The 24910-nt window shown below is 41.6% G+C and overlaps 1 protein-coding gene across 3 annotated transcripts in view; it reads left to right on the top strand.

Annotated features, from left to right (window-relative positions):
* Positions 1 to 6191: 6191 nt before the first annotated feature.
* Mapk1 (mitogen-activated protein kinase 1) overlaps positions 6192 to 24910 on the top strand; it is a 66765-nt gene continuing 48046 nt past the window's right edge. For all 3 annotated transcript variants that reach the window (XM_027413217.2, XM_027413216.2, XM_027413215.2), the window contains exon 1: positions 6192 to 6519. In XM_027413217.2, coding sequence (XP_027269018.1) covers positions 6407 to 6519 — 113 coding nt within the window. In that variant the 5' untranslated portion in view covers positions 6192 to 6406. The remainder of the gene's footprint in view (positions 6520 to 24910) is intronic.

Genomic DNA, 24910 nt, shown 5'->3' with positions numbered 1-24910 from the left:
TCCAATGCCCTTTTCTGGCCTCCAAGGGCACCAGGCACACACCTATACACATAAAAAATAAAAATAAGACAGATATTTAGAATGGGAGATATTAATGAAGACCAACAGGGTAAAAATCAAAATTCTAAGCAAGGTTTTTGAGGATTACACATGGTACAAAAGGAAAAAAAAAAGTAGTAACTGTTGAGTATCATGTTCAAAGCTACATACTAACCCATTTAATCCTCAAAAAATATCTAGGATGCTGGGCAGTGGTGCACACCTTTAATCCCAGCACTCAGGAGGCAGTGGCAGGTTGATCTCTGTGAGTTCCAGGCCAGCCTGGTCTACAGAACAAGTTCCAGGACAGGCTCCAAAGCTACACAGGGAAACCCTGTCTCAAAAAACCAAAAACCAAAGCCAAAACAAAACAAAAAAACCTAGGAATTTAAGATATGTTTCTAATTCTGCCATTCTGGAACATAGAAAATTTGCTCAGAACTAGAACGCTGATTTTATTTTTGTAATTTCATTTTATTTTGTGTGTATGGTGTTTTATGCATGTCTCGCACATGTGTAGTGCCTACAGAGACCAGAAGAGGGTGACAGATCACCTTGACCAGGAATTATGATTGTCAGCTGCCAGGAGGGTTCTGGGACTTGAACCTGGGTCCTCTGAAGAACAGAAAGTACTCAGGTTTTTGTTTTTTGGTTTGTGTGTGTGTGTGTGTGGTTTTTCGAGACAGAGTTTCTCTGTGGCTTTGGAGGCTGTCCTGGAACTAGCTCTTGTAGACCAGGCTGGTCTCAAACTCACAGAGATCAACCTGCTTCTGCCTCCCAAGTGCTGGGATCGGTAAGTGCTCTTAACCCCTGAGCCATCTCTCCAGGCCAGAACTGAAGTGTTTGTGCGTCAGTGTTCACACTTAACTATTTTAAATAATTTACGTGACGTCATATTTTTTAAAATTTATTTATTTATTGTGTATAGTGTTCTGTCTGCATGTATCCCTGCAGGCCAGAAGAGGGCACCAGATCTCATTATAGGTGGTTGTGAGCCATCATGTTGTTGCTGGGAGTTGAACTCAGAACTTCTGGGTTCTTAACCACTGAGCCATCTCTCCAGCCCCTTTAGGTTATCATATCTTACTAATCTGTTTCAGTGCCACAGTTTTTGGGTTTTGCCTGGCTCCTCAGGATCTTGATATGTGCTCTAAGGTCCAGCCAAACATTATCTGGGAAGTGTGGAAGGATACAAAGCACAGTTCAATCCCCAGTGGCAAAAAGAAATGGGAGTCAGGGGATGAGTATGATTAAATTTTTTATAAAAAGACCAATCCCAGTAGAAGAAGAAACAACTGGAGATGTCACCACTGGAAAGAGTCAAGCCATTGTGCAGTTTCAGTAAAATGATCCAACAGGCTTTAACCAACAAGTGGTTACACATTAAGTTTGCTTCTCAAACTGTAGATGGAAACTAATGACCTGGGGTACTTGTTAAAATGCAGATCTGGATTCAGATTTGAAATGGGGGCTGAGATGCTACAATTCTAACAAACTCTCAGAAATGCTGATGCTGCTGTGTCTGGGGACTGGGGAGAGGGCTCAGTAAGTAGGGTGCTTGCTATGAAAGCACGACAAATTGAGTGGAGATCCCCAGCACCCACATACAAGCCTAGTCCAGCAGTGTGTGTGTGTGTGTGTGTGTGTGTGTGTGTGTGTGTGTGTATGTGTGTGTGTCCCTGTGCTGGGCAGAGGGCCAGGCAGATCCTAGAGGCTGAATGGCTAGCCAGTCTAGCAGAAATGAGAACTCTAGTTTCAGTGAGCAATGCTATCTCAAAAACTAAAGTGGAGAGTGATGAAGGAAAACACATGATGTCAACCTCTAGTCTTGACATGGACATGTACAGTTAAGTGCACTCATGCGCGCACACACACGCACATACATGTATACACCTTGCACGTATAAAGTAACAAAAGGAACCTTAAATATATTCATGCACATTAAACTTTATGGGAATTTGTGACTGGGTCGGTGGTGTTACATTCAGGAGTGGAGTAAAATACATATTGGATAAATATTCTACCACAAAACTAGGCACCAGCCTATGAGGCCTTACAATTTATAACCCTATTTGCAGTTTGTATCTGTGTAAAGGCAATACTATCCACTAGATACAAGATGAGGAACAGGCTTGGGTGGGGTAGATAACAGTAATAGATAACCTTTATTGGGTACATAGTATACTATGTACTGGGCTCTTTGTGTGTTATTTTATTTATTCTATACAATACATATATGAGGTGGGTATTATTGCAGCCCCCACCCCAAGTCTGGAAATTGAAGCTAAAGTTTTATCAATGAACTGCTGGTAATTTGCCAATATAGAGTTCATGAAGATGTGGAAAGTCACATGCCAGTATCCAGTGTGCAGTAGACATGCTGACTTGGAGCTCAAGAAGAGTTATTCTGGACCCGTGAGATGACTCAGAAAATAAAGGTGCTTGCCACAAAACATGATGACCTGAGTTTGGTTCCCAGAACCCACATGGTAGACTGAAAGAAATAACTGCTACAAGTTATCACCAGCTTCCACAGACATGCTGTTTGAGGCATGCCCTGTGCACCCCGCCCTCAGTAATTAAATGCAAAAACAAAATTAAGAGAGTTATTCAGAGCAACAAAGATCGAGGAGGAGTTAAGTCTTTAGAGTGAATGAAATGATCCAAGGAGAATCACATCAAACCCTCCCAACAGCTGCCAGTCTTGTTTCATTTTCCTTTAACATTTAATTCATACAAAAATTATTACAGAGAAGAAATCTGAAGGTCGGCATTTAGGTACTTGTTTTGTTTTCGAAACAGGGTCTCCTGTAGCTCAGACTGTCTTCCAACTTGTTTTGCAGTCAAGAATGACTTAAACTTGTGGTCCTTTGACTCCACACATGCAGGATTATGAATATCTACCACCATTCTGGGGCTAGTTTTTAGCTTTTCAAATAAGTAGCTTCATCCTCTGATAGGATATTATTAGTTTGTTCTTTATCCTTAAAATTCATCAACTTTTGGCTGCTGGAGAGATGGCTCAACAATTAAGAGCACTGGCTGCTCCTGCAGAGGACCCAGGTTCAGTTCTGGTACCCACATGGCTTTTTATAACCCCAGGATCCAACACCAACTTCTGACTTCTACCCATACCAGGCAAAACATTTATACACTAGAATAAAGACAAATAAATCATTTTAAAACATTTTAGATTTATTTATTACGTACACAGCATTCTGTCTGTCTGTATGCCTGCAGGCCAGAAAAGGGTGCCGGATCTCATTACAGATGGTTGTGAGCCACCATGTGGCTGCTGGGAATTGAATTGGAAGAATAGCCAGTGCTCTTAACCACTGAGCCATCTCTCCAGCCCTTAAATAAATCATTTTTAAATGTGTGCACTTATCTAGATTCCATCTTAAAGTTGTATGATGGCTAATACTGTCACTCTGACAGAATCTAGAATCTAGGAGACAGGCTTTGGGCATGAGTGTGAGGGTTTTGTTGTTTTTTGTTTTGTTTTTGTTCTGTTTTTTTTTTTTGTTGTTGTTGTTTTTTCAAGACAGGGTTTCTCTGTATTGCTTTGGAGCCTGTCCTGTAACACACTCTGTAGACCAGGGTGGCCTAAATTCATAGAGATCCTCTTACCTCTACCTCCTAAATGCTGGGGCTGTGAGAGATTATTTAGTTCCTGTTAATGGAAGTTGGGAGATCCACTGTAACTATGGAGAGCACCATTCTCTGAGGGCTGCAGTCTTTTTGTTTGTTTGTTTGTTTTTTATATATTTGAATTACAAACAAGGGGGCTGCAGTCTTAGACTGTGCTTTAAAGGGGGGGGGGTGAGTATTAGCATCATCCTCTGCTTCCTGCTTCTGCAATGTGGACGGATGCCTCAAGCTCCTGCCTCCATGACAGACTTTTTTCGAACTGTGAGCCAAAATAGCCCCTGACTCCCTTGCACTGCTTTTGTCAGAACATTTTAACATTGCAATAGAACAGGTAGCTAAGACAGGCTGGCTTCTGCTTATTAATTTTCTGGAACCCAGTGAACCAACTGAATTGTCTACTTTTATACTGAGGAAAGTTTTCCTCCATTTTGACTATTGCTTCTAATTAATTCCCTCAGTTTTATTCTTGGGATCTGTATAGTTTGAATTTCTCCCATTGTCATGTATCTTCTCTCTCTCTTTCAAAGACAGGGTCTTACTGAGGAGCCCTGGCTGAGCAAACACTGTGATTAAAAGCATGCAACACTACCCTAGATCATTTTCTTTCCTAAGGAATTCTATGACTTTGTAAACTTTTCTCGTGCCCACCTTTTATATTGCTGGCTTGCTCTTCTGTGTCATCAGGTCTGTTTCACTGTTTCAACTGCTACTTTTTATGTTGGTTAATGTGGTTTTAATTTCATGGTACTATCCATTTATCCTGTTCTTTAAAAAAATATCTTAATAGAGCGATGGTATTGTCTTCTAAAAAGGATTCTGCTGAGTGGCCTAATACATTTTGAAAAACTTTTGTTTTTGTTTTCCGAGACAAGGTTTCTCTATATAATAGTCATGGTTGTCCTGGAACTAGCTCTGTAGACCAGGCTGGCCTTGAATTCTCAGAGATCTGCCTGCCTCTGCCTCCCAAGTCATGAGATTAAAGGTATGTGCCGCCACCACTGCCCGGCTTGAAGGACTAATTTTAAATTCTAGTGCTTTGTTTCTTTTTCCCCTGCAGGATTTTGTTCCTTTAGTGTTGCAAAAAGAATCAAAGACCTGCTACAGGCTAAGCATGCACTCTACTGAGGGACACCTCCAGTTCCTCTCTTTATTTTTAAACATTTACCTTTTTTTTATCTTTAAGATTGCCTTTAAGATCTTTATTGATGTCTAAGATCTCATTTGCTGGCCACAGAGGAGTCTGCGTCCAGGGACGACAGGGTAGTAATGCCTGAGAGACAAACTGTGTCATTCACTATCTTACCATTGCTCTCCTTGGCACCCACCTACTTTAAGATTACAATTTTCTTCGGGTTCATTCGTGTTTCTGACTGGTTCTGACCCACAACTTGTTCAGATGTTTCAGCCATTCTAACTGTGCTATATTTCAGTACGCCCATCTGGGTTTCTGCTCATCTGTACCAAGCTGGTGTTGTGTGACAAAACACTTCTTGAGAAGACACAATACACACCTAGTCACTACAGATGAGTATGGATACCAGCAAAGTTGAAGAGTGTCCTCCAGCTATTTAAGTTGGTCTAGACCTCTTCCAGGCAGGAGGCAGGAGGCTGATTTCTGCTTCTTCTAAGCAGTTTGGCTGAGTCTTCTTTGCAGCTCCGTGGAGTTCATCGAACAGGGATTCTCAACTTTTATTGCTTACTCCAGCAAGGAGTAACCCGGTGAATCTGGTCAGTTTCAAGGACTCCCAAAGTTCCTTTGTGCCGTTTACTTTCCTGTTTAAGGAGTTTCTCTGCAGGATAGAATGTTTCAATCTCGCAGGAAACGGTTACACAACACCTGGGTCCAGTCCCTGGATTTCAGTCTTTCTCCAGCGTCCTCACCCACAACTCTGTAAACCTTCCCTCCAGTTTTTAATTGTTCACAGCACTTAGTTAAGTGAGCATCGTATTTGTCTGTCTCTTCACCCTAGAAGGGAGAAGTATTCAGCAAATCTTCTTGAACAAACCTCTAATTAGGGGATTCAATGCCTTGTGTTTTGGTTTCCACTTATGTCTCACACTTTTTAGGTGTGAAAATATCTTTCTGAGTCTGGGTCATGCTTTTTGGTTTCTGTCCCAGTTTGGCAGTCTAAGTTCATTAGTGTGAGGGCCACGGATTCCCAGAGGCCTGTCTCAGGGGTCCATTGCTTGGTGTATGCTGAGTCCTCCGGTCTCACGCCAAGTGCCTGGTTCCACATGAGTTCGTCCTGGGCACCGCACAGCGGTCGGACACACTGTGGGGTCGTTACGCCCAGGTTTCCACCAGGCTTTCAAGAGCCACCAAACAAACTGAACGCCCGGTTCTCCAAACGCACGTGACGGCCCTCCCCCGCAGCCGCAGTGCTCCTGCCTCAGTTCGCTGCTTCCGCCGGCCCTCGAGACCCCGCCCAGCGCCGCGAGGAGCCAATCAGCGCTCACGCCCTTGACTCCGCCCCAGCGCCCCTCGACGCCAGCCCCTCCCTCCTCCCGCTCGCTGCCCGCCCGTCAGGCAGGAAGGCAGGCAGTGGTTCACTGGCGGTCAGTTCTTTGCTCTGTGTTGTCTTCGTTCCGCGTTCCCGGTCGCGGGCGGCGGCGGCTACACGGGTGGCAGCGCGGTCCCTGCGGGAGGCGCTGCACAAGCCGAGCGGCGGCCGCGAAGCGTCGAGCCCAGCGCGGCGGCGGCGACTAGGCAGCCAACATGGCGGCGGCGGCGGCGGCGGGCCCGGAGATGGTCCGCGGGCAGGTGTTCGACGTGGGGCCGCGCTACACCAACCTCTCGTACATCGGAGAGGGCGCCTACGGCATGGTTTGGTGAGTGTCTACTCCGGTTTGCAAGCTCGGCCTCACCCGGTCACCCCTGCCTGTGCCCCTGGCTGTTCTGGACGCAGCCGCGGCCCTTCCCGCGCCTTGGCCTCGCGTTCTGCAGCGACCTGGACCCCTGACTCCTCTTTGGTCCACAATCACGGAGCCCGTCGAGGCTTAGTTGTTGCTGGGGTGCTTCCTGGGCTGCCCCTCGTTTGCCGTTGGAGGGGCACCCCACACTGAGGTCAGGACCCGAGGACTTGGTCTCAAGCTCGTACTTTGGAGTCTTCTCCCTTGGGACGGGAACGGAAGTGCACCGTGTCCCCTAATTTATGGCATTATAGCCGCCTTCTTTGACATTAGATCGTAAAACCAGGAATTCCATCACAGGCTTGTCGGTGGTGGTGGAGGCGGCCGTGGTTTTGCAAGCGAGAATCCTCGGCTTGTGTGCTGAACACCAAAATATTTTTCTTCCCTTCCTTGTGTATACGTGAACAGCTTTCACAAAATATCTTCAGTGGAGCTAATGATGCGTTCCAACTTAGGCTTTCTAAAAAGCATTAATGACACCAGCGTTGGTTGTGAGGATATTTAAATCTTGAAGTTTCAAAATGGATGTAAATATCGTTGCGTTGCAGGAAGGATAAGCTAGCATCACTCTTAAAGAGTTATTAAGATGTATTTGGAATTGGGCCTAATTTGACTTTAACTCCTTCGTTACCATCGAGTATTTTCAGACCTAATTTTGCATGGTCACTTGTAGGATTTCTCACCTGATTGTGGAATGATGAAGTGTGTTGTTTTTACTGGAACAAGTATTTGTGTTTTGTACTGAAAACTTGTGGGAGTAGGTTTTCTTACCCCTAAATTTGTGTCTTTTGTGCTAAATGAAGAAAACTAATTTATTGAAGGTCTCTGAGATACTCTGCTATCCGAATAGTTTAATTTTGTCTGGATAGCCATCTTGAGGAAAAAGATACCCTCTTTCAGATAAGGTATAGAAAGGAAGTCCTTTCCCAAGGGCGAAGGACTAGAACCAGGCTCTGATTATAGACAGATCCTGTTTCAAATGCTGCAGCTCTTCAGTCATTACACATGCCTTTCTTTAATGTTAGTAATAATCTTGGAACTTTAGCATATTTTCCTGATGAGCAAGTCTATTTCAGAAATGCATTCAAATTTGAATGGTCATAATTTTAGAAATGGTAGGAAAGACGTGTTTTCCACCAACTGTCTTAACTAGATAGAATAATTAACGTTCTTTTTAAAAAGACTCACAGTGTACAACTATGAAGATAAAGGTGAACTGGTCTTGGGAGTCAAAACAAATTAAATTAGGTCACAATTAAAGACTTATAAAGGAGTACTTAAAAAAGTACTTCCCCTTCACATCTGTCTTGCACATATTGCTGCTCTTGTACCTGCATGCCAGTAACTCTCTTATTATACTGAAGATTGCCAGTTATAGTTTCATTTATTTTAAAAACTAGCTTATTTTAAATAGGCACAAAAATTGAGGATATGTCATTTGGACTCCCCACAACCACCTCTGTTTGATAAGATGGATTATTTAGATTCTGGTGCTATTGCTGCTGTGGAGTTACTTAACCTTTGAAGTTTACAGCTGCTGTGCAAAGTTCTCTTTAAAATTCAAATTTTAGGGGCTGGGGAGATGACTCAGCAGTGAAGAGCAGTTGCAGCTCTGGGTTCTAGTCCCAGTACCCACCTGCAAGCTCACAACTGTCAGTAACTCCAGTTCTAGAGGATCAGATGTTCCTTAGACACAAATTTGAGGGAAATACCCATATTTGTGAAATAAATTAAATTTAAAAATACAAATTTTAATTTTAAGAAAAGTGTAGACCAGGTGGTGGTGGCGGCATACACCTCTAATCCCAGGAGGCGAGGCAGAGGCATGTGTTCTGTGAGTTCAGGCCAGCCTGGTCTACAAAGGGAGTGCCAGGACAGGCTCCAAAGCTACACAGAGAAACTCTGTCTCAAAAAAAAAAAACAAACAAATAAAAAATGCAGGTACAATTGGAATTTGAATCCTGGATCCATCCTTTTATCTCCAGGTTGATAACATCTTAGTATTTGTAGAATATTTTTAATTATAGGTCATTAGCATTTGATCATTAGCTGGGTTTATGGAGAACATCTTGACCTTAAATGCCTGCTTGAATAGTTGTGATCTTTTAAAAAGCTAGGCTTAACAATCAAGACCATCTTCAGATCCCAGCATCTACATTAGGTGACCCTCTGACTTCCAAGGGCATCTGCACATATGTGGTTCAAAGAAAACTCATATGTACATAAACATACTAAAAAAATAATTTTAAAAACCATGAAAAAATGTTTAAGGGATTTTCAGCTATCCTTTAGCAGGGTTTTCCCTAAAGTAGTTCATTGGAAATTGTGCCTATTTTGGTTAGATTCCCCTTCCTTATGTAGAAGACAAAAAGATAAGATTGGGTGGTGGGTGCTCAGCTTAGTTCCTACTGGAATTCAGTTCCTAACAGCCAGTAACTCCAGCTCCAGGTAATCTGATGCCTCTGACCTCTTGTGGGAACCTGTGTGTATGCACATATATGCATATATATGAACACACATAATAAAAATGTTTTTTTTTTTTTAAAGAAAAGGCTGGGTTTTGAGATGGATGTTTAAAAGTAGGTATAATTTTGATAGATAGTAGGGACAAGTAATAGTCTGAGCTGTTGAGTCTAATCTTAGAAAACTGGGTGAAAACTGTAGAGGACTCGTAACGGCAAAAGTAAGTGATTGTATTTGTTCTGTGAAAAAGAAAGCTGTGATGTTTTTGAGAGTCAGTCATGATCAAGTTTTAATTTTTGTGATGGTACAGAAATCAGGCCGTTGTAGCCATCTTAAGATGCAGTAATTCATTGTCAGGTCAGTAGAGATGAGAAATTTTAAGCAGACCGAATCGGTCAGAGGAGCTCTTGCAGAAGTGATAAGAGATTTAACAAAAGGAAGGGCAGAAGCAAAGCAATGGTAGTTAAAAGGTAAGAATCTGGGAAAGATGGGCTTAGGTTTGAAGATTGCTGAGCTAAATGAGATGAGGCTTAGTATTGGGGCCCTAATCCAAGAGAGGGTATTTTAGGCACAGCAGGTTTACCAAAGAGAAATGGTGAATTCTTTGTCAGCTTATTAAATTTGTAGACCATTCATGGCTATACAGAAAGCATCTTGAAGTTTGTAGCAAGGAAGCAGGAGCTAATGATGCAAATTTGCATACAAAGGCTGGAGAGGTAGCTCAGTATTAAGAGCATTTGTTATTCTTACAGAGGGCTTGGGTTCAATTGCCAGAACCCACATGGTGGCTCACAACTGCCCATAACTCCAGTTCCAGGGGATCTGACCTCTTCTTCTGGCTACACAAGTACCAGGAATGCACACGATGCACAAACATACAAGGAGGCAAAACACAGAAAAAAATAAATTAAAAAAAATTGCCAGGTGATGGTGCCACTAGCCCTTTTAATCCCAGCACTTGGGAGGCAGAGGCAGGCATATCTCACTGAGTTGCAGGGCAGCCAGGATTGTTACACAGGGAAACCCTGTTTTTGGGGATAAAGAAAGAAAGCTAGCTTTGTATACAGTGAGTAATGGTTGAAATCTTGAGTGAAGGAACACAGATTATTATTTGAGGCATTGGTTTCTTAAAATTGTGAGCATGCATGTTTAACATCTTTTTAAAGCCTTGAGGTGGCACAGGAGGAGTACATCATCACTGCAAAGAGAAAGCTGAGAGCCAGTGAGCTATGTGGAAGAAAGGCAGCGACAAGAAGGGAGAAATGGAAGCTGTGCACGTGATGTCTACTAAGATGACTAAGTTCAATTTAAAAACTTATTGCAATTCATGTGGGTGGGTGGGTGTGTGTCTGTCCGTGTGTGTGTCCTTGGAGGCCAAAAGAGGGAGTAAAGTGGCTTTGTGAGCCGCTTGATGTGGTTACTGGAAACTGAACTGGGGTCCTCTGCAAGAATAGCAAGCACCCTTAAACCCTGCCTTCCTGGTTCTGAGAGAGATGCTATTGTCAGAGAATTGCTAATTTTATCTGTATTGGATATATAAACTGGAGGCCTTATGGGATGAAGGAACCCCTTTTTTAAAAGAATAAAGAGCCATGAAAGGAGTGTGTGTGTGAGAGAAAGAGAGCTGGTTTGTTTCCTTTCACCCTCAGACCTTTTTAGCCAAGCCTTACCAGCTTGCTGTAAGCCTCTAGCCCTGGACCCTGAGAGGACATTGTGGCTGGAACTTAGAGGTACTCGTTAAAGGGAGGGAGGATGAAGTTGAGAACATAATGGCTTCGGTAACAAAAATGTTAATTAATTTTTTTCTTGCATCTCATTTTAGCCTTCTTTAAAACTGCTCATATAAAGTCATGTGCTCAGAAAGAGTTTATCAAACACAGCATCACTTGGTTCCTGCATGATGGTAATTTTGTCAAAATAGGATGTACTCAGGCAGTAATACAGACACAATACAGGAGAGATATATGAAAGGCTAGGTAATGGAAGGCCTTTCAGATGTTTGAGCTTAGTGTTGGGTAGTTTATCTTTAAAAATGCTTTCTAGGCAGAGAGAAATAATACATGCAAAGGCACAGCAGCACAAAAATAGCGTATGTGGACAGGAGAACCAGAGTGCCACTGCTACAGTAAAGGACACCTTAGGGAGAAAGGTGTGAGTTTGACAGCTGGGAGTTTGAACTTGGTGTTATAGATGGCTGGGACTCATCAAAGGATGGCCTTTTCTGCAGTTCCTGATAAAGTTTGTGTCTTCTGCTTGCTCTGTTATTTCTGTCTTGTGTGTTTTGAGAAAGGACCTAGTAGCTCAAGCTGGCCACTGACTCACTCTAATTGAGGATGATTTTGACTCCTGGTCTCTTGCACAAGTGGTAGGTTTATAGGGTGTGCCACCACACCCAGCCTGGGATTCAGAAACTCAGATTTATTTGCTAAACTAATGAATTTTAGGTCATATTTAGAGCTTAAAGATGTGAGGAGGCTGGCTCACATGAACATCAGAAATACAGTGTTTCTCAGCAGTCTAAATCATATAATTTTTGATAAAGTCTCTGAGGTACTCCTGGTAGTTGTAACTGTTACACTGTTTCATGAATTTATTTGGATTAGTTTCAGTTCTTAGGTATTTATAAAGGTTCTTATGAAAAGCATCCATGTTTCCGCAGGAACTGTATGTACTTATTAATTAAAAAAACAGTTGAAGCCGGGCATGGTAGTCCACACCTTTAATCCAGCATTGGGAAGCAGAGGCAGTCAAGTCTCTGAGTTCAAAGTCAGCCTTGTCTACACAGTGACCCTGTCTCAAAAAAGAAAAATAATTGAGAAAAGAAAAATAGGAGAACAAAAACCAAAAAGTTGAAGGCTAGGAAAATGTCTCAGTGGGTAAAAGTTTTTTGGAAGCCTGATGACCTGAATTTGGATCTTTGGAACCCATGTATAAACCTGACATGGTAGCATATATTTGTAATTAGAGCACTCCTGAACATGAGATGGCAGGTGGAGACAAAGAATTACCTCAGAAACTCATGGACCAGCCAGCCTGGAGTATGCAGCACTGATTCAAATGAAAGACCCTGCTTCAAAGAGGACTGGCCCTTTATGGCCTATGACCTCCACATGTTGCTACCTCCTAACTATAATTTTGCTACTGTTACGAGTCATAACATAAATATTTGTTTTCCAGTGGTCTTAGGTAGCCCCTGTAAAAGGGTCATTTGACTCTCAGGTGGAGAATTGCTGCCCTGCATCTTTTTAAAAACAAGAGTCACCAACACGTTCTTGACATCCTGCCTGTGATAACATTTTGCTGGTATTTTGGGGTTTTGTTTTGTTTTTATTATTTTTAATTGTTGCCAGTTTGTGTAGATAACTGCAAAGGCCAGAGGTGTTGGATCCTCTGGAGCTGGAGTTAAGAACAGTTGTTAACTGCCTAGCTTGGGTGCTGGGGACCCAGAACCAAACAAAGGTCCTTTGGAGAAGCAGTAGGTGCTCCTAGCTGTGGAGTCATCTTTTCAGTCCCTTCCTTTGCTTGTTTGAGTCAGGGTCCCACTTTGTAGGCCAGGCTGCCCTCAAACTCAGATTCACTTGCCTGTCTCCTGAGTACTGGGATTAAATGCAAGTGCTACCATGCCCATCTCCCATGCCTTTAATAATATTTTCAAGTAATCTTTTGGGACGTTTCTAGTCAAACACCACTCATTGACAATAAAAATGATATTTTCAAAGAGTATTAGAAATTTTCTTTAAAGAGATCTGGAAAGAAAATAAACTTGTGGCTGTCTATACTTCTGCTTTGTTTTTCATTACTTAGGTTGTTTGGTTTGGTTTGGTTTGATTTTTGTTTTTGTTCGTTTTTGAATTTCTCCGTGTGGTCTTGGCTGTTCTGGAACTCTCTCTCTCTCTGTAGACCAGGTTGGCCTCAAACGCAGATTTCGCCTGTCTCTGCCTCCTGAGTGCAACTTAAGTGTCTTTTTATTCAGACTTAAGTGTGCTAACCTACCCTGACTTTCCATGACAGAACTGAAATGGAAGAACATTGTTGGCACAGGGCATTCCTACTTCTTCTCTTCAGGGAAAGCCATTGTTTAAAGAAGCTGCCTGGGTTTTGAAAGATCAGAAGGACAGACAGACAAATGACTGAAGACAATGGGCCTTAATTTAGAGGGTGGTAAAGAATCCTGCAAGCAGGTGGCTTCTGTAAGAAATGGAGTTTCTTGGCTGTCTCCTTATAAGCTGGGGTTTTAGGGCAGGGAGAGGGGAGGGGATGGAGGATGGAGGTTGAAAAGTGTCGGGGGAGGACACTGAGATTGGCAGTTGCTAGAAGTGACAAGAATGGTAAGAAATGAGTAAAAGAATGTCCTGGTGGGGGCTTGAGACAGGGTGTCATTATGTAGTTCTAGATGTCCTGGAATTCACTTCTGGATGTCCTGGAACTCACTTGATGTACAGATGAGGTTGGCCTCAGAGACCAGACTAAACTCAACACTGCCTGCCTCTGCCTCCCAAGTGCTAGGATTAAAGGTGTGCCCCACTAGGGCCTGCCTTGATAAAAATCTCTTATGGTGGGTCAATATCAGGGTTTGCATTGATTGGGCAGTGCTAGGAATCTAGGCGAACAAGTCTGGAATGCTGATTACTTGGCTTCAGGAAACTGACCATTTAGCCAGACTGGAAGAACTTTTCAAAATGAACTTTTTCTCTGGGTAATCCTGGCTGTCCTGGAACTTGCTCTGGAGACCAGGCTGGCCTTGATCACAGAGATCTGCCTGCCTCTGCCTTCCAGGTGCTGAAATTAAAGACCACTACTGCCTGGAACATTTTTGAACTTTTAGGAAATTCTAAATTATGGCATTTCCACCTTTTACTGTTTTTAACTGCAGCTGTAGAAATGCACGATACTTTTTTGGTTTTTTGAGACAGGGTTTCTCTGTGGCTTTTGAGGCTGTCCGGAACTAGCTAGCTCTTGTAGACCAGGCTGGTCTCAGAACTCACAGAGATCTGCATGCCTCTGCTTCCCTAGTGCTGGGATTAAAGGCGTGTGCCACCACCACCCAGCCACGATGCATTATTTTTACAATGCTGGTTTAGGTTTGCTAGTAAGTAATAGAGTATGCTCATGTGTGTTGCATTTCACCCAGAGCCTTGTACCTGTTAGGCACTGCCAGCTAGTTATTGTTTTTAGTGTCAAAATTAGACCATTTTTACAGAGATAGGACATGTTCCTTTTATTCTCCCATTTTTGTAAAGTTAGAATGAATTAATTCCTTAAAAGTTTGATAGAATTTGCTTGTAAAACTGGTTAGACTTACTGGCTGGTGGTGGTGCATACCTTTAATCCCAGCATTTGAGAGGCAGACACAGGCAGATCTCTGAGTTAGAGGCCAGTTTGGCCTTTGTTTTTCCTAGTAGTTTTATTTTTATGTGCATTGATGTGAGGGTGTTGGATCCTGGAGTTGTGGACAGTTGTAAGCTGCCATGTGGGTGCTGGGAGTTAAACCCAGGCCCTTTGGAGAACCATCAGTGAGGAGTATCCCCCAGCCTGCTGGTGGGTGTAGGTGTGGGGGGGGTGTGCGTGAGCTCGCGCTCGCCACAAAACATGCCTGGTACCCTCTGAGGTCAGAAGCAGACATCAGGTTTCAAAATTGAAGTTGATGGTTATAAGGCACCATATGGGTGCTGGGAAACAAACCTGAGCCTTGTAAGAGCTTCAAGTGCTTTTATTTTTAACCACTGAGCCCTCTCTCCAGTCCCTTTCTGATTCTTTTTACTATATATATAATATTTTTTTTAGAAATTTATTACTGTATCTATTGAAGTTACTTTAATTTGAGCTTGCAGTGTTTACTCAAATATATCTAAACATTGCTTAAAGAATAAATTAAATACATACATTATCATTGTGCAGATTGTAAAATGGGTACTTTATGGGGCTGGAGAAACTGGTCAGCCTGAGGCTGTCTTCTGGTCTCCATGTGCACAGACACACTAAACCAGTCCCCTTCGGGAGTTAGTTACTGTCTTCAATTTTTTGTGATTTGCATTTTATTTTCAGTCTTGCCTCTTATTTTTTGCTTTTATTAAGGCTTGGTATACATACAGAAAAATGGATTTGGGATTATAGCTTGAGGGACTGACAAGCCCACTTGTCGGGTAATGTGTTTGCCTTACAAGCCTGATGTGTGATCTTGAACTATGTAAAGAGGGAAGGAGAGAACTGAGGGCCCAAAGTTCTCCTGTGACCTCCTCACCTGTGTTGTGACAGTGAGTACGGAGGCCAGAAGAGCTCTGGTTAGAGGCAATTGTGAGTCACTTGGTTAGAGGTGCTAGGAACCAAACTTGTCCTCTGCAAGAGAAGTCTGTTCTCTTAATCACTGAGTCATCTCTCCAGCTCCTATAATGTATATTTAATTTTTTTTTTTTTTTTTTTTTTTTTTTTTTTTTAAGACTCAACTTCTGAGTACTGGCTGCTCTTCAGCGGACTCAGTTCAATTCCCAAAACCCATGTGGTGGCTCACAACAGTCTGGAACTCTGGTTCCAGGGGATCTGACAACCTTTTCTGGCCTCTGCAGGTACTCTGTATCACAAAAGTGATACATAAATACACATCAGAAACACTCATACCCATACACATAAAAATTAGAAAAATCTCATCAAAAAAAAAAGATTGCAGTGTGATTTTTCACAAACTAAACATACCCATTATAACCTACTTCCAAATCAAGTTTAAACCCCAGCACCAAAGATGTCCTTCTTAATTCCCTTTCAGTCATTACTCTTTAAAAGGAACCTCTATACTGGCAGCTAACAGCAGATTCATTTGGTTTTGTACTTCATATAAATAGAATCAGGTAGCGTGTTCTCTTTTGTGTCTTTTTTTCCCCCTGATTAACTTTGTGCTCCTGTTTGAGGATTTCATCTTCACCACGGTATTAATAATATATGATAAAATTGTTTTTTTAATCTGTGAATAGAATAGGCCTTTGATCTGTTGCCAGTTTTTAGCTCCATTTATCTTCTTATTAATGTATTGAGACAGGTCTTATGTAACCCAGCTTGGTCTCAGACTTGGCTGTATAGCCAAGAATGAGTTTGATCTTTGGATCATCCTGCGTCTACCTTGTAGATTTTGGGATAAAAGACCTGTCACCATGTCCAGTTTGTGCAGTACTGAGGATTAATTTAGGGATTCATGCATGCTAGGCAAGTACCACACTAAGTTACATTCCCATTTCCGTTTCAGTTTTTTGTTTGGTTGGGTTTTTGTTGTTGTTTCAAACAGGGTCTCACTGTGTAAACTCTGGCTATCCTGGAACTCACTGTGTAGACAAGGCTGACCTTAAACTTTAGAGATCTGCCTGCCTCTGCTTTCTAAGTGCTGGGATTAAAGGTGTGTGTCTCCCTGGTCATCTTAAATGTGTTTAGTGAATGTGTACATAGTTCTCTTAGGTGTAGATGTGCCATAAGAACAGAATGGTTTGCGTCATCAGCATTGCATAAGTTTCAGAAGTTTCCATAGTGATTGTATTTTACAGTACTCATACTAGCAGTGCAGCTCTACTCAGCCACACTTGGTTTTGCCACTTCTTGCTATGAAGTTGTTTGTTTGTGGTATATTTTTTGTTTTCTGTTTTTTGTGTGTATAGTGCACACATGTTTGGATTGCAGAGGTCAACCTTGGGTGAGATCCCTCAGGAGCTGTACACCTTCATTTTTTTTTTTTTTTTTGAGACAGGGTACTGTCACTGATACCTGGGGCACACTCATTGGCTAGGCTAGCTGGCCAGTAAGCACCACGGATCCTCCTGTTCTGCTTTTTCCATGGCTTCCGAGGATCAAACAGGTCCTTACGCTTGTGCACTAGTCACTTTACTGAGTTCCCATTCCCCTCCACCACATTACTGTTTGCATATTGCAAGTATTTCCTCCATTCTGACTTCTGTCTTCTTTTCCTTTCTTTTGCTTAAGGGGTATCATGTTTTAAATAATAATGAGTTTTCACATTTGTAATACTATATTTGGCTTTGTTTTTAAAAAGGCCTTTGTGTTAGGCCAGCAAGATACTCAGCAGTTAAAGGCACTTGCCACCAGGCCTAATGTCCTGAGATTAATCCCACAGAGCCACATAGTGGAAGGAAAGAACCCCTTCTTGTAAACAGACCCCTTCCCCAAAATAAATAAATAAAATGCTTTCTTGTTTTGAGGTTATTTGTTTTTATTTTGCTGGGTTTTTTTGTTTTTTTGTTTTTTTTTTTTTTTTTGGTGTGTGTATGAGAGAGAGAGAGAGAGAGAGAGAGAGAGAGAGAGAGAGAGAGAGAGAGAGAGAGAGAGAGACTTACTGTGTAGTCCTGGCTGGCCTGAAATTCATAGTGCTGAGATTAGCATGTCACCCAATAAATATAACTTGAAAATTATTGTATATAGTACAACACAGTTCTACATGTTGCATCGGTTACATAAAACACCACAAAATGACTTGTGATCCTTTGGCAATTTGAATGTAATTGGCCCCCATAATTTCATAGGGAGTGGCTCTATTAGGAGGTGTAGCCTTGTTAGTGTAGGTGTGGTCTTGTTGGAGGAAATGTGTCACTGTGGAGTGGGCTTTGAGGTCTCTTGCTCCAGCTTCTCTCAGTGTGACATTCAGACGACTTCCTGTTGCCTGTAAGATGTAAGACTCACAACTACTTCTCCAGCATTGTTTGCCTGCATGTGACACGCTCCTCACCATGAATGGTAATGGACTGAGCCTCTGAACCTAAGCCGCCACCTCAATTACATGTTCTCCTTTATAAGAGTTGTTATGGTCATGGTGTCTCTTCACCATAGTAGAAACCTTAACTGAGACAGATTCTGACAGGTATCTTTATAAAATACTTTCTAGAAGCTTAAGATGTATGTTTACAGTATTGAAACGTCAGAACACTTCAATCTTGTTATTATTAATATTTTTTTCCCATTTTCTGTTGTAGATAAATTTTCTAATTCTTTTAGAACCTAAATCCTATTGCTGAATCTTGATTTTCAGTGTCATTCTGAACTTCAACTTCTGTTTCTGGATTTTTTTTAAAAAAAAAAGTAAATCTGTGTACAAATGACTATGCAATTGCCCATTTTTACTTCAGACTTCTCTTTCCCAAAATTAAACCACTCAGCACATTTCTCTAATAATCTTCATCTGTGTTACCATCTACATCTATGGAGTGTTTTTCAGCTAGACTAGACTACTCTTCCATAGCACCCAGAAGGGACAACTCTGTGGATGTCTGTTTTCTCTGTAAATAGCAGCTCGCAGCTGTGTGGTGGTCCCATAGCCACACAAAGTGGCTGACCTCCTTTGTAGGCTGAGCCTGTTTGCTGAAAGACATGGTGGTTAAGTTGGTCATGTGAGCAGGGTATGGCTAAACAATAAAGCAAGTGGCAGAGAACAAATTAGATTGAGTTATTTTTCCTTACTCTTAATGGAATTACTTGAAAACCTTTGTTTTTCAAGACAGGGTTTCTTTGTGTAGCCCTGGAACTAGCTCTGTAGACCAGGCTGTCCTCAAACTCAGAGAGATCTGCCTGCTGCTGCCTGAGTGCTGGGATTAAAGGTGTGCGTCACCACCTCTGCCTGGCCCTTAATGGGACTTCTGTTGTTGTAGTTATAGATTTCAGTTCTCAGGTGTAGTTGATCATTTTGTCTATTAAGCCTATCAGTCACAGCTATTTAAAAGTTCACCTGTAATGAATCATCTGTAGATGTTTCCACTATCCTTCTGTCTTTGTGTGGTTAATAATTAAGTGAATGCTAGATATTGTGTATGGAATTTATAGAGACCCTGAATGGCATTCTCTTCCTCCAGAGATTGAAATGACGTAAAGCTTGGTTGCAATTTTCATGCAGCTTTGTCTACTTTTGATTTTTTTTTGCCATCACTTCTAAGGATATAGTCATCTATACATTTGCAAGTCAGGTATTAAAGTTCTTAGACCCAGATGTTCTTCAGTGACTATTTCTGTCACCTTAGCACTGTGAGACCACAAGAAATAAATTCTTTTTGGAAAAAAAAAAAAATAGCTCTGTGTGTAGGGGGTCAATGGACAATCCTTGGGAGTCAGTTCTTTCTTTCCAAGTTGTTATACTTGTACAGCAAGTATTTTTTACCATTGAGCCTTCTCACAGCCCAGAAACACTAGTAGTTTTAGGAAAAAGTGTCTGTATCCGAGTGTTTCCCCTCTGCTCTAATAGATTTCTTGAAAACCCAAGTTTATCTGGCTTCTTTCATTTCTATGGCCTTATTTTACTATTTCTAGAATGACCACAGATGCCCTGAAGAATACCAGTTTTCCAGGTGAACATTAAATAGGTAAGGAAGAGAGAAAGAGAATTTGTTTCTGTTTCTGTGGGAGACTTGGTATTTGCTTATGTGCACAAAACAAGACTTGAATGTATACTTTGAGATAATAAAAGATGTCATATGATAGTTAGTGATCATGAAAATGTCTCTTACATAAAACTTTGTACTTTTTATATGTCCTTCACTGCTATTACCTCAAATCTCTTCATAGGTGGAGAAGAAGATTATTTCAGTTATACAATTATATAATTACAGAGATGAAATGGAATCAGGAAAGTGCATGTGTGTAAGTTACACACAGCATTTGTGGTTAATTTCTTTGTTTTTGTTTGCTTGTTTTTTTTGTAATGGCTATTCCTCATTGTCTTCACCTTGATTGTATTGAGAAGCACCTAGGGAACGAGTAAAACACATCCATCCCTTCCTCGGTGGGTTTTGTGAGGTTTTTTTTTTTTGTTGTTGTTGTTGTTTTTCAAGGAAAATTAACTAAAAGGTAGGTCCACACTTGAATTTGTACAGCGCCAGCCAAAGGGTTGGTGACTTGAATGGATTAAGAGGTGAAAGGAACCTACAAGGGTGCTGTGCCGAACCACTTGAGAATCACTTGTTTGCTCCTCGCCGCCACCCCCCCCAATACTGTTCTAGCTTCCCTCAGTCACGGGGTCATGGAGAAGGACTTCTGCTCTGGAGTAGAATTCAAGCTGAATTTGTGATTAAACAACTTAACATTTGAGCTATAATTAAGACTAAAGTGAAGGAACTTCCATTTGAGTAGTTTATCAGTGAGAGAGAAAACATTTGTAAGAGCTGTTTGTACCAAATGGAGAAATGTCTATTTTGTTGGATACATCAACAGTATGAAAGGAAAGGATAATATTGGGCAGCAGTAACCAGGCCTCTGGCCTATACTGAGCCTCCATAGTTTGATATACATCTGTACACTGCAAGATGACTGGTGGGAAGAATAGATGAGTTCTTTTCCCTCACAGGTACAGAACAGAAAGTTCTGTAGGGACAGATATATTACTGCTGTGGACACAGAACACAGCTCTTACTTCACAGGAAGTAACAGTTTATTATTCTTAGGTTAACTATGAATGTCCTTGGCCCAGGAACACAGATTCAGGTTACCCCAAATACCATGTTCCAATGTGGAAACATATGTGGTTTTTACAGTCACAGAACAAAAGGAAATCATAACCCAGTGCTCTTTAAATTTTATGTGTGTACATGTGTGAGTGTATGTAGAAATCAGAAGACAGTTTGTGTGAGTTGATTCTTTCATTGTACCATGTGGGCCCTAGGACTGAAACTCAGGTCATTGGGTTAGGGAGCAAGCATGTTTACTAGCACAGTCCAGATCAAAGTGTTTTCCAAATATATAGTGTGAACATCAGATAGTTTTAGCAAAGTGGGGAAATGTCTGTCTTAGGTTTCAGATGCTCCCTAGTGACATTCTTAGCTTTAAAGTTTGTGTGTACCTATGTATACACCTGTGGAGGCCAGAAGTCAACATTGGTGTCCTCTTCTGTGGCTCTCCATCTTTGTTTTTGAGACAGGGTCTCTCCAATCCAGCTAGACTGGCTGGCCAGTAAGTCTCAGGGATCCTTTATCTCTGTTGCTGGGATAACGGTTGTTCACTGCTACCTCTGTCCATTTTTACATGGGTATGGGTCCTCAGGCTTGATTGAACCAAGATCCACAGACTTGCATAGCACATGTTTGAATGAGCCATGCCCAAACAACCATAGGATTACAGAGTTTTAGCCAGCTTTGTAATGTTTAAACATGGGTGTGGGGTTTTCCCCTGAGGCTTCAGTTTACATTAAAATCTGGTCAAACTGAGTGTATATATAAGAGAAATACTAGTTAGAGGCATGATTGAGTGTCTGTCACAATTGCATGAGGGATTGGAGGATTTGAAAGTGAAGAAATTGGGGGGAAGCTGTAATAATAGGCTTACAAGTCAGCTGGAGATGAACCACATTATCTTTTAGGTTTCATTAACTATTCTTGTTTCATCTCAAACAGCTAATGTATGCATTAATATACACTACTCAAGGAAGCATAACTATTAGTGATAGTGCCTTGAGGTGTCCTGATATTTCTATTCACTTCCTTGCAACCTTCTTCAAGCAGGACATATATCTCCTGTATTGTTTTATAACACTCCTTTTGAAATCTCAGCTCAGGCCTTCAGCACTGGGTGACTTAGAGACTGTTTTTGAGACAATCTTTCTTACACAGTAAATCAGACTGGTTTGGAACTAATGATGACTCCCTGAATGATGGGACTGCCAATATTTACTGTTGTAACCTTAGTCTCTTTTCTCCTGGTGAGACATATTTATATCTTTTAAGTATGGAAATGATTGCATCGGCTAAATGGCTATGTTTTGATACTAGGGCTAGGAAGAAAGCAAATGACTGATGTGTGGTCTAATTAATGTTTATGAACATAGGTAACATCATGAAGGCTTTAAAATGTTGTAAGAGACATTTGTAACTCACCATTTTGACTGGGCAGTGGTGGCACATCATATCATACCTTTAATCCCAGCACATGGGAGGCAGAGGCAGGCAGATCTCTGTGAGTTTGAGGCCAGCCTGATACTCAGAGAGTTCCAGGACAGCCAGGATAACAAAACAAACAAACCCATCATCTTAATTCTTACTCTTCTGAAACAGGGTCTGACTTTGTAATCAAAGCTGACCTTGAATTTGTAACAATGTCCTCAGCCTCTCCAGTGTTGGGATAATTAAAGTTGACAGCACCATGTCTGGCAAGGCTAGAGAGATGGCTCAGGGGTTAAATAGCACTGGCTGTTCTTCCAGAGGACTGAGTTCAATTCTTAGCACCAACATGGTGGTTCACAACTATCTGTAACTCTAGTTCTAGGGGATCTGGTACCCTCTTTGTGGCATATGGTGCATGGATATATAACTAGGCAAAACACCTACCTATACATATAAAATAATAAATCTCTTTTTAAAAAAAGCATGATGTTTTGGCATGTTAACCATTTTATTAAGTATATTGTTTAGTAATCTGAGTATATTTACATTATATAATCAATCTCCAGAATTCTCTTCCTTTTGCAAAGCTGAAACCGTATAACCATTAAACAGTATTCTACATTCCTCCTTCTTTTTAGTCCCTGGCAATTACCATTCTGCTTTATATGAATTTGGCTTATTGTGACTTGATTTATTTCATTTATCTTTGTCTTAATGTCCTCTAGATTTGTTTATCCATGCTGTAACTTGTGTCAGAATTCCCTTAAGCAAAGTAAGCCATTCACAGATGAGTTGTTTTTGGTTTTTCAAGACAGTGTTTCTCTGTATAGCTTTGGAACCTGTCCTGTAATTCACTCTGTAGACCAGGCTAGCCTGAACTCCGAGAAATCCACCTACCTCTGCCTCCCAAGTGCTGAGATTAAAGGTGTGTGCACCACCACCACCACTACCACCTGGCAAGATTTTTTTTTAATCATTTTTGGTTCTTAATTTTCTGCAAGTCATAAAGCCATGCATGTATATTAACCTGAAAGTAGAAGCAAAGAACTGTCTGGAGAAGAGAAACAAGACCAATGGGAAAGGGAAAGAAGAAGGCAAAGGTTAGGGGTATGGGGCAAGGGATTTGCTTAACATTGTATAACATACACTTGTATGAAAATGACCTTATATTGCACATTACCGTGTACAGTAAATAGTTTAAGTTTTTCATTTGACTTTTATGTATATGTTTTACCTGCATATGTGTGTGTGCCATACAGTTGTGTGCAGTGCCCATAGAGGTGAGAAGAGGTGTCAGAAACTGAGACTGGAGTTATAGATAGTTGTGAGGTACCGTGTGGGTGCTGGAAGTCCAGCCTGGGCCCTGTGGAAGAACAGTAGGTGCTCTCAAACTGAACCATGGTATGACAAAACTTTTCCTGGGAGATGAAAGAATCACATCTACTCACCCCAAAAGTTCAACTTAGTGAATCAATGAGTTCTATTGGGGCTACTTACAGGAATATGGGTGAGCATATTACAGGAGCAGAAATAACTCAAAGACAGCTGCATCACCAAAGTCCACCCCAGTACAGGTGACAGTTCACAAAGCTAGGAACCTGAAGCACACCCCACAGCCTTCAGGCATTCTGCAGAGTGTCCTTTGAAGGTGCCTCAGCTGGTCTAAACCTCTTCCAGGCAGCTGAACTTGTCTCAGTCTTTTTTGTAGCTCTGTTCCCCAAGGCTCACAGGGACTCTCAAATCTTTTTATTGCTTACTCTACAAGGAGTTAGCAATAAAGGCATGGTATCACTATTTGTAGCCTTGGCTGGCATTGCAATTCACTGTGTAGGCCAGGCTGGCCTTGAACTCAATAGAGAACCACCTGTCTCTACGTCTTAGAGAGATGGTATTAAAGGCCTGGACCACCATACCCAGCTTCATTCTTAGTGCTTGAGTTCTGTTGTGTTGCATACAGTGCTGATGGCTATGTAGTCTAGAAGTAAAGGCAGTTCTTGCTTCAACTAGTTGTCTCTCCTTTAGGTCCCTGTTTGTTTTCCCTTCTACTTACTTCAGGCTGAAGTTTCCCATTGCTCTGCTGGGACTGATCTCAGTACAGCTCCCCTGGCGTTTTAGTTGTTGAGATTCTTTATTTAATAACATCATGTGAGGTGGGAGGTGAATGTAGAGGTTCGGGTGCTTTTAGGAGCTGTTTCTCTTCTTTACCATGGGGGTCCCTGGGATTGAACTCAGGTTTTCAGGTTTGGACAAGCACCTTTGTCCACTGAGCCATCTTAACTAGCCCCTTGGTTTTTTTGTTTGTGTTTTATTTTTCGTTGTTTTTAACCCTGTGTACTGCTTACACATATGACTATGTAGGTCTCTTTCACATGTCTATGAGTTACCTAGGACATGTACTACACTGTCTTTCATTTGTTTGACTTTCTATTACTTCACCAGTTTTTGTTTGTTTTGGTTTTCCAAGACAGGGTTTCTCTATGAATCCCTGGCTGTCCTAGAACTCCATCTATAGACTAGACTGACTTACAACTCAGAGATCCTCCTGCCTTTGCCTCCTAGTGCTAGGATTAAAGGTGTGAGATACTATACCCAACTGCTTGGATACTTATTTATTTATTTATTTATTTGTTTATTTATTTATTTATTTTTCCCGAGAGAGGGTGACAGGGTTTCTCTGTGTAGCTTTGGAGCCTATCCTGGCACTCACTCTGTAGACCAGGCTGGCCTTGAACTCACAGAGATCTACCTGCCTCTGCCTCCCAAGTGCTGGGATTAAGGCGTGTACCACCAACGCCGGGCGCTTGGATACTTTTAAATGATGCAGTTATAAACTTTTTCTTAGGACAACAGCTCTCCCTGACTCTACTCTGAAATAGAATGTCCAGGTCAAATAAAAAATTGTGTTTGTGTGACCAGATTGCTCTACATACAGAAACGGGGCTTGCATTATTAAGCTTTTTAGCAATATTTTTGTGCTTCCTTACTCCCCTTTGATGTGG

This window comes from Cricetulus griseus, chromosome 4 (assembly GCF_003668045.3).
Source record: "Cricetulus griseus strain 17A/GY chromosome 4, alternate assembly CriGri-PICRH-1.0, whole genome shotgun sequence".
NCBI lineage: Eukaryota > Metazoa > Chordata > Mammalia > Rodentia > Cricetidae > Cricetulus > Cricetulus griseus.
The sequence above is the reverse complement of the archived record's forward strand: the minus strand, read 5'-3'. Positions and strand labels throughout refer to the sequence as shown.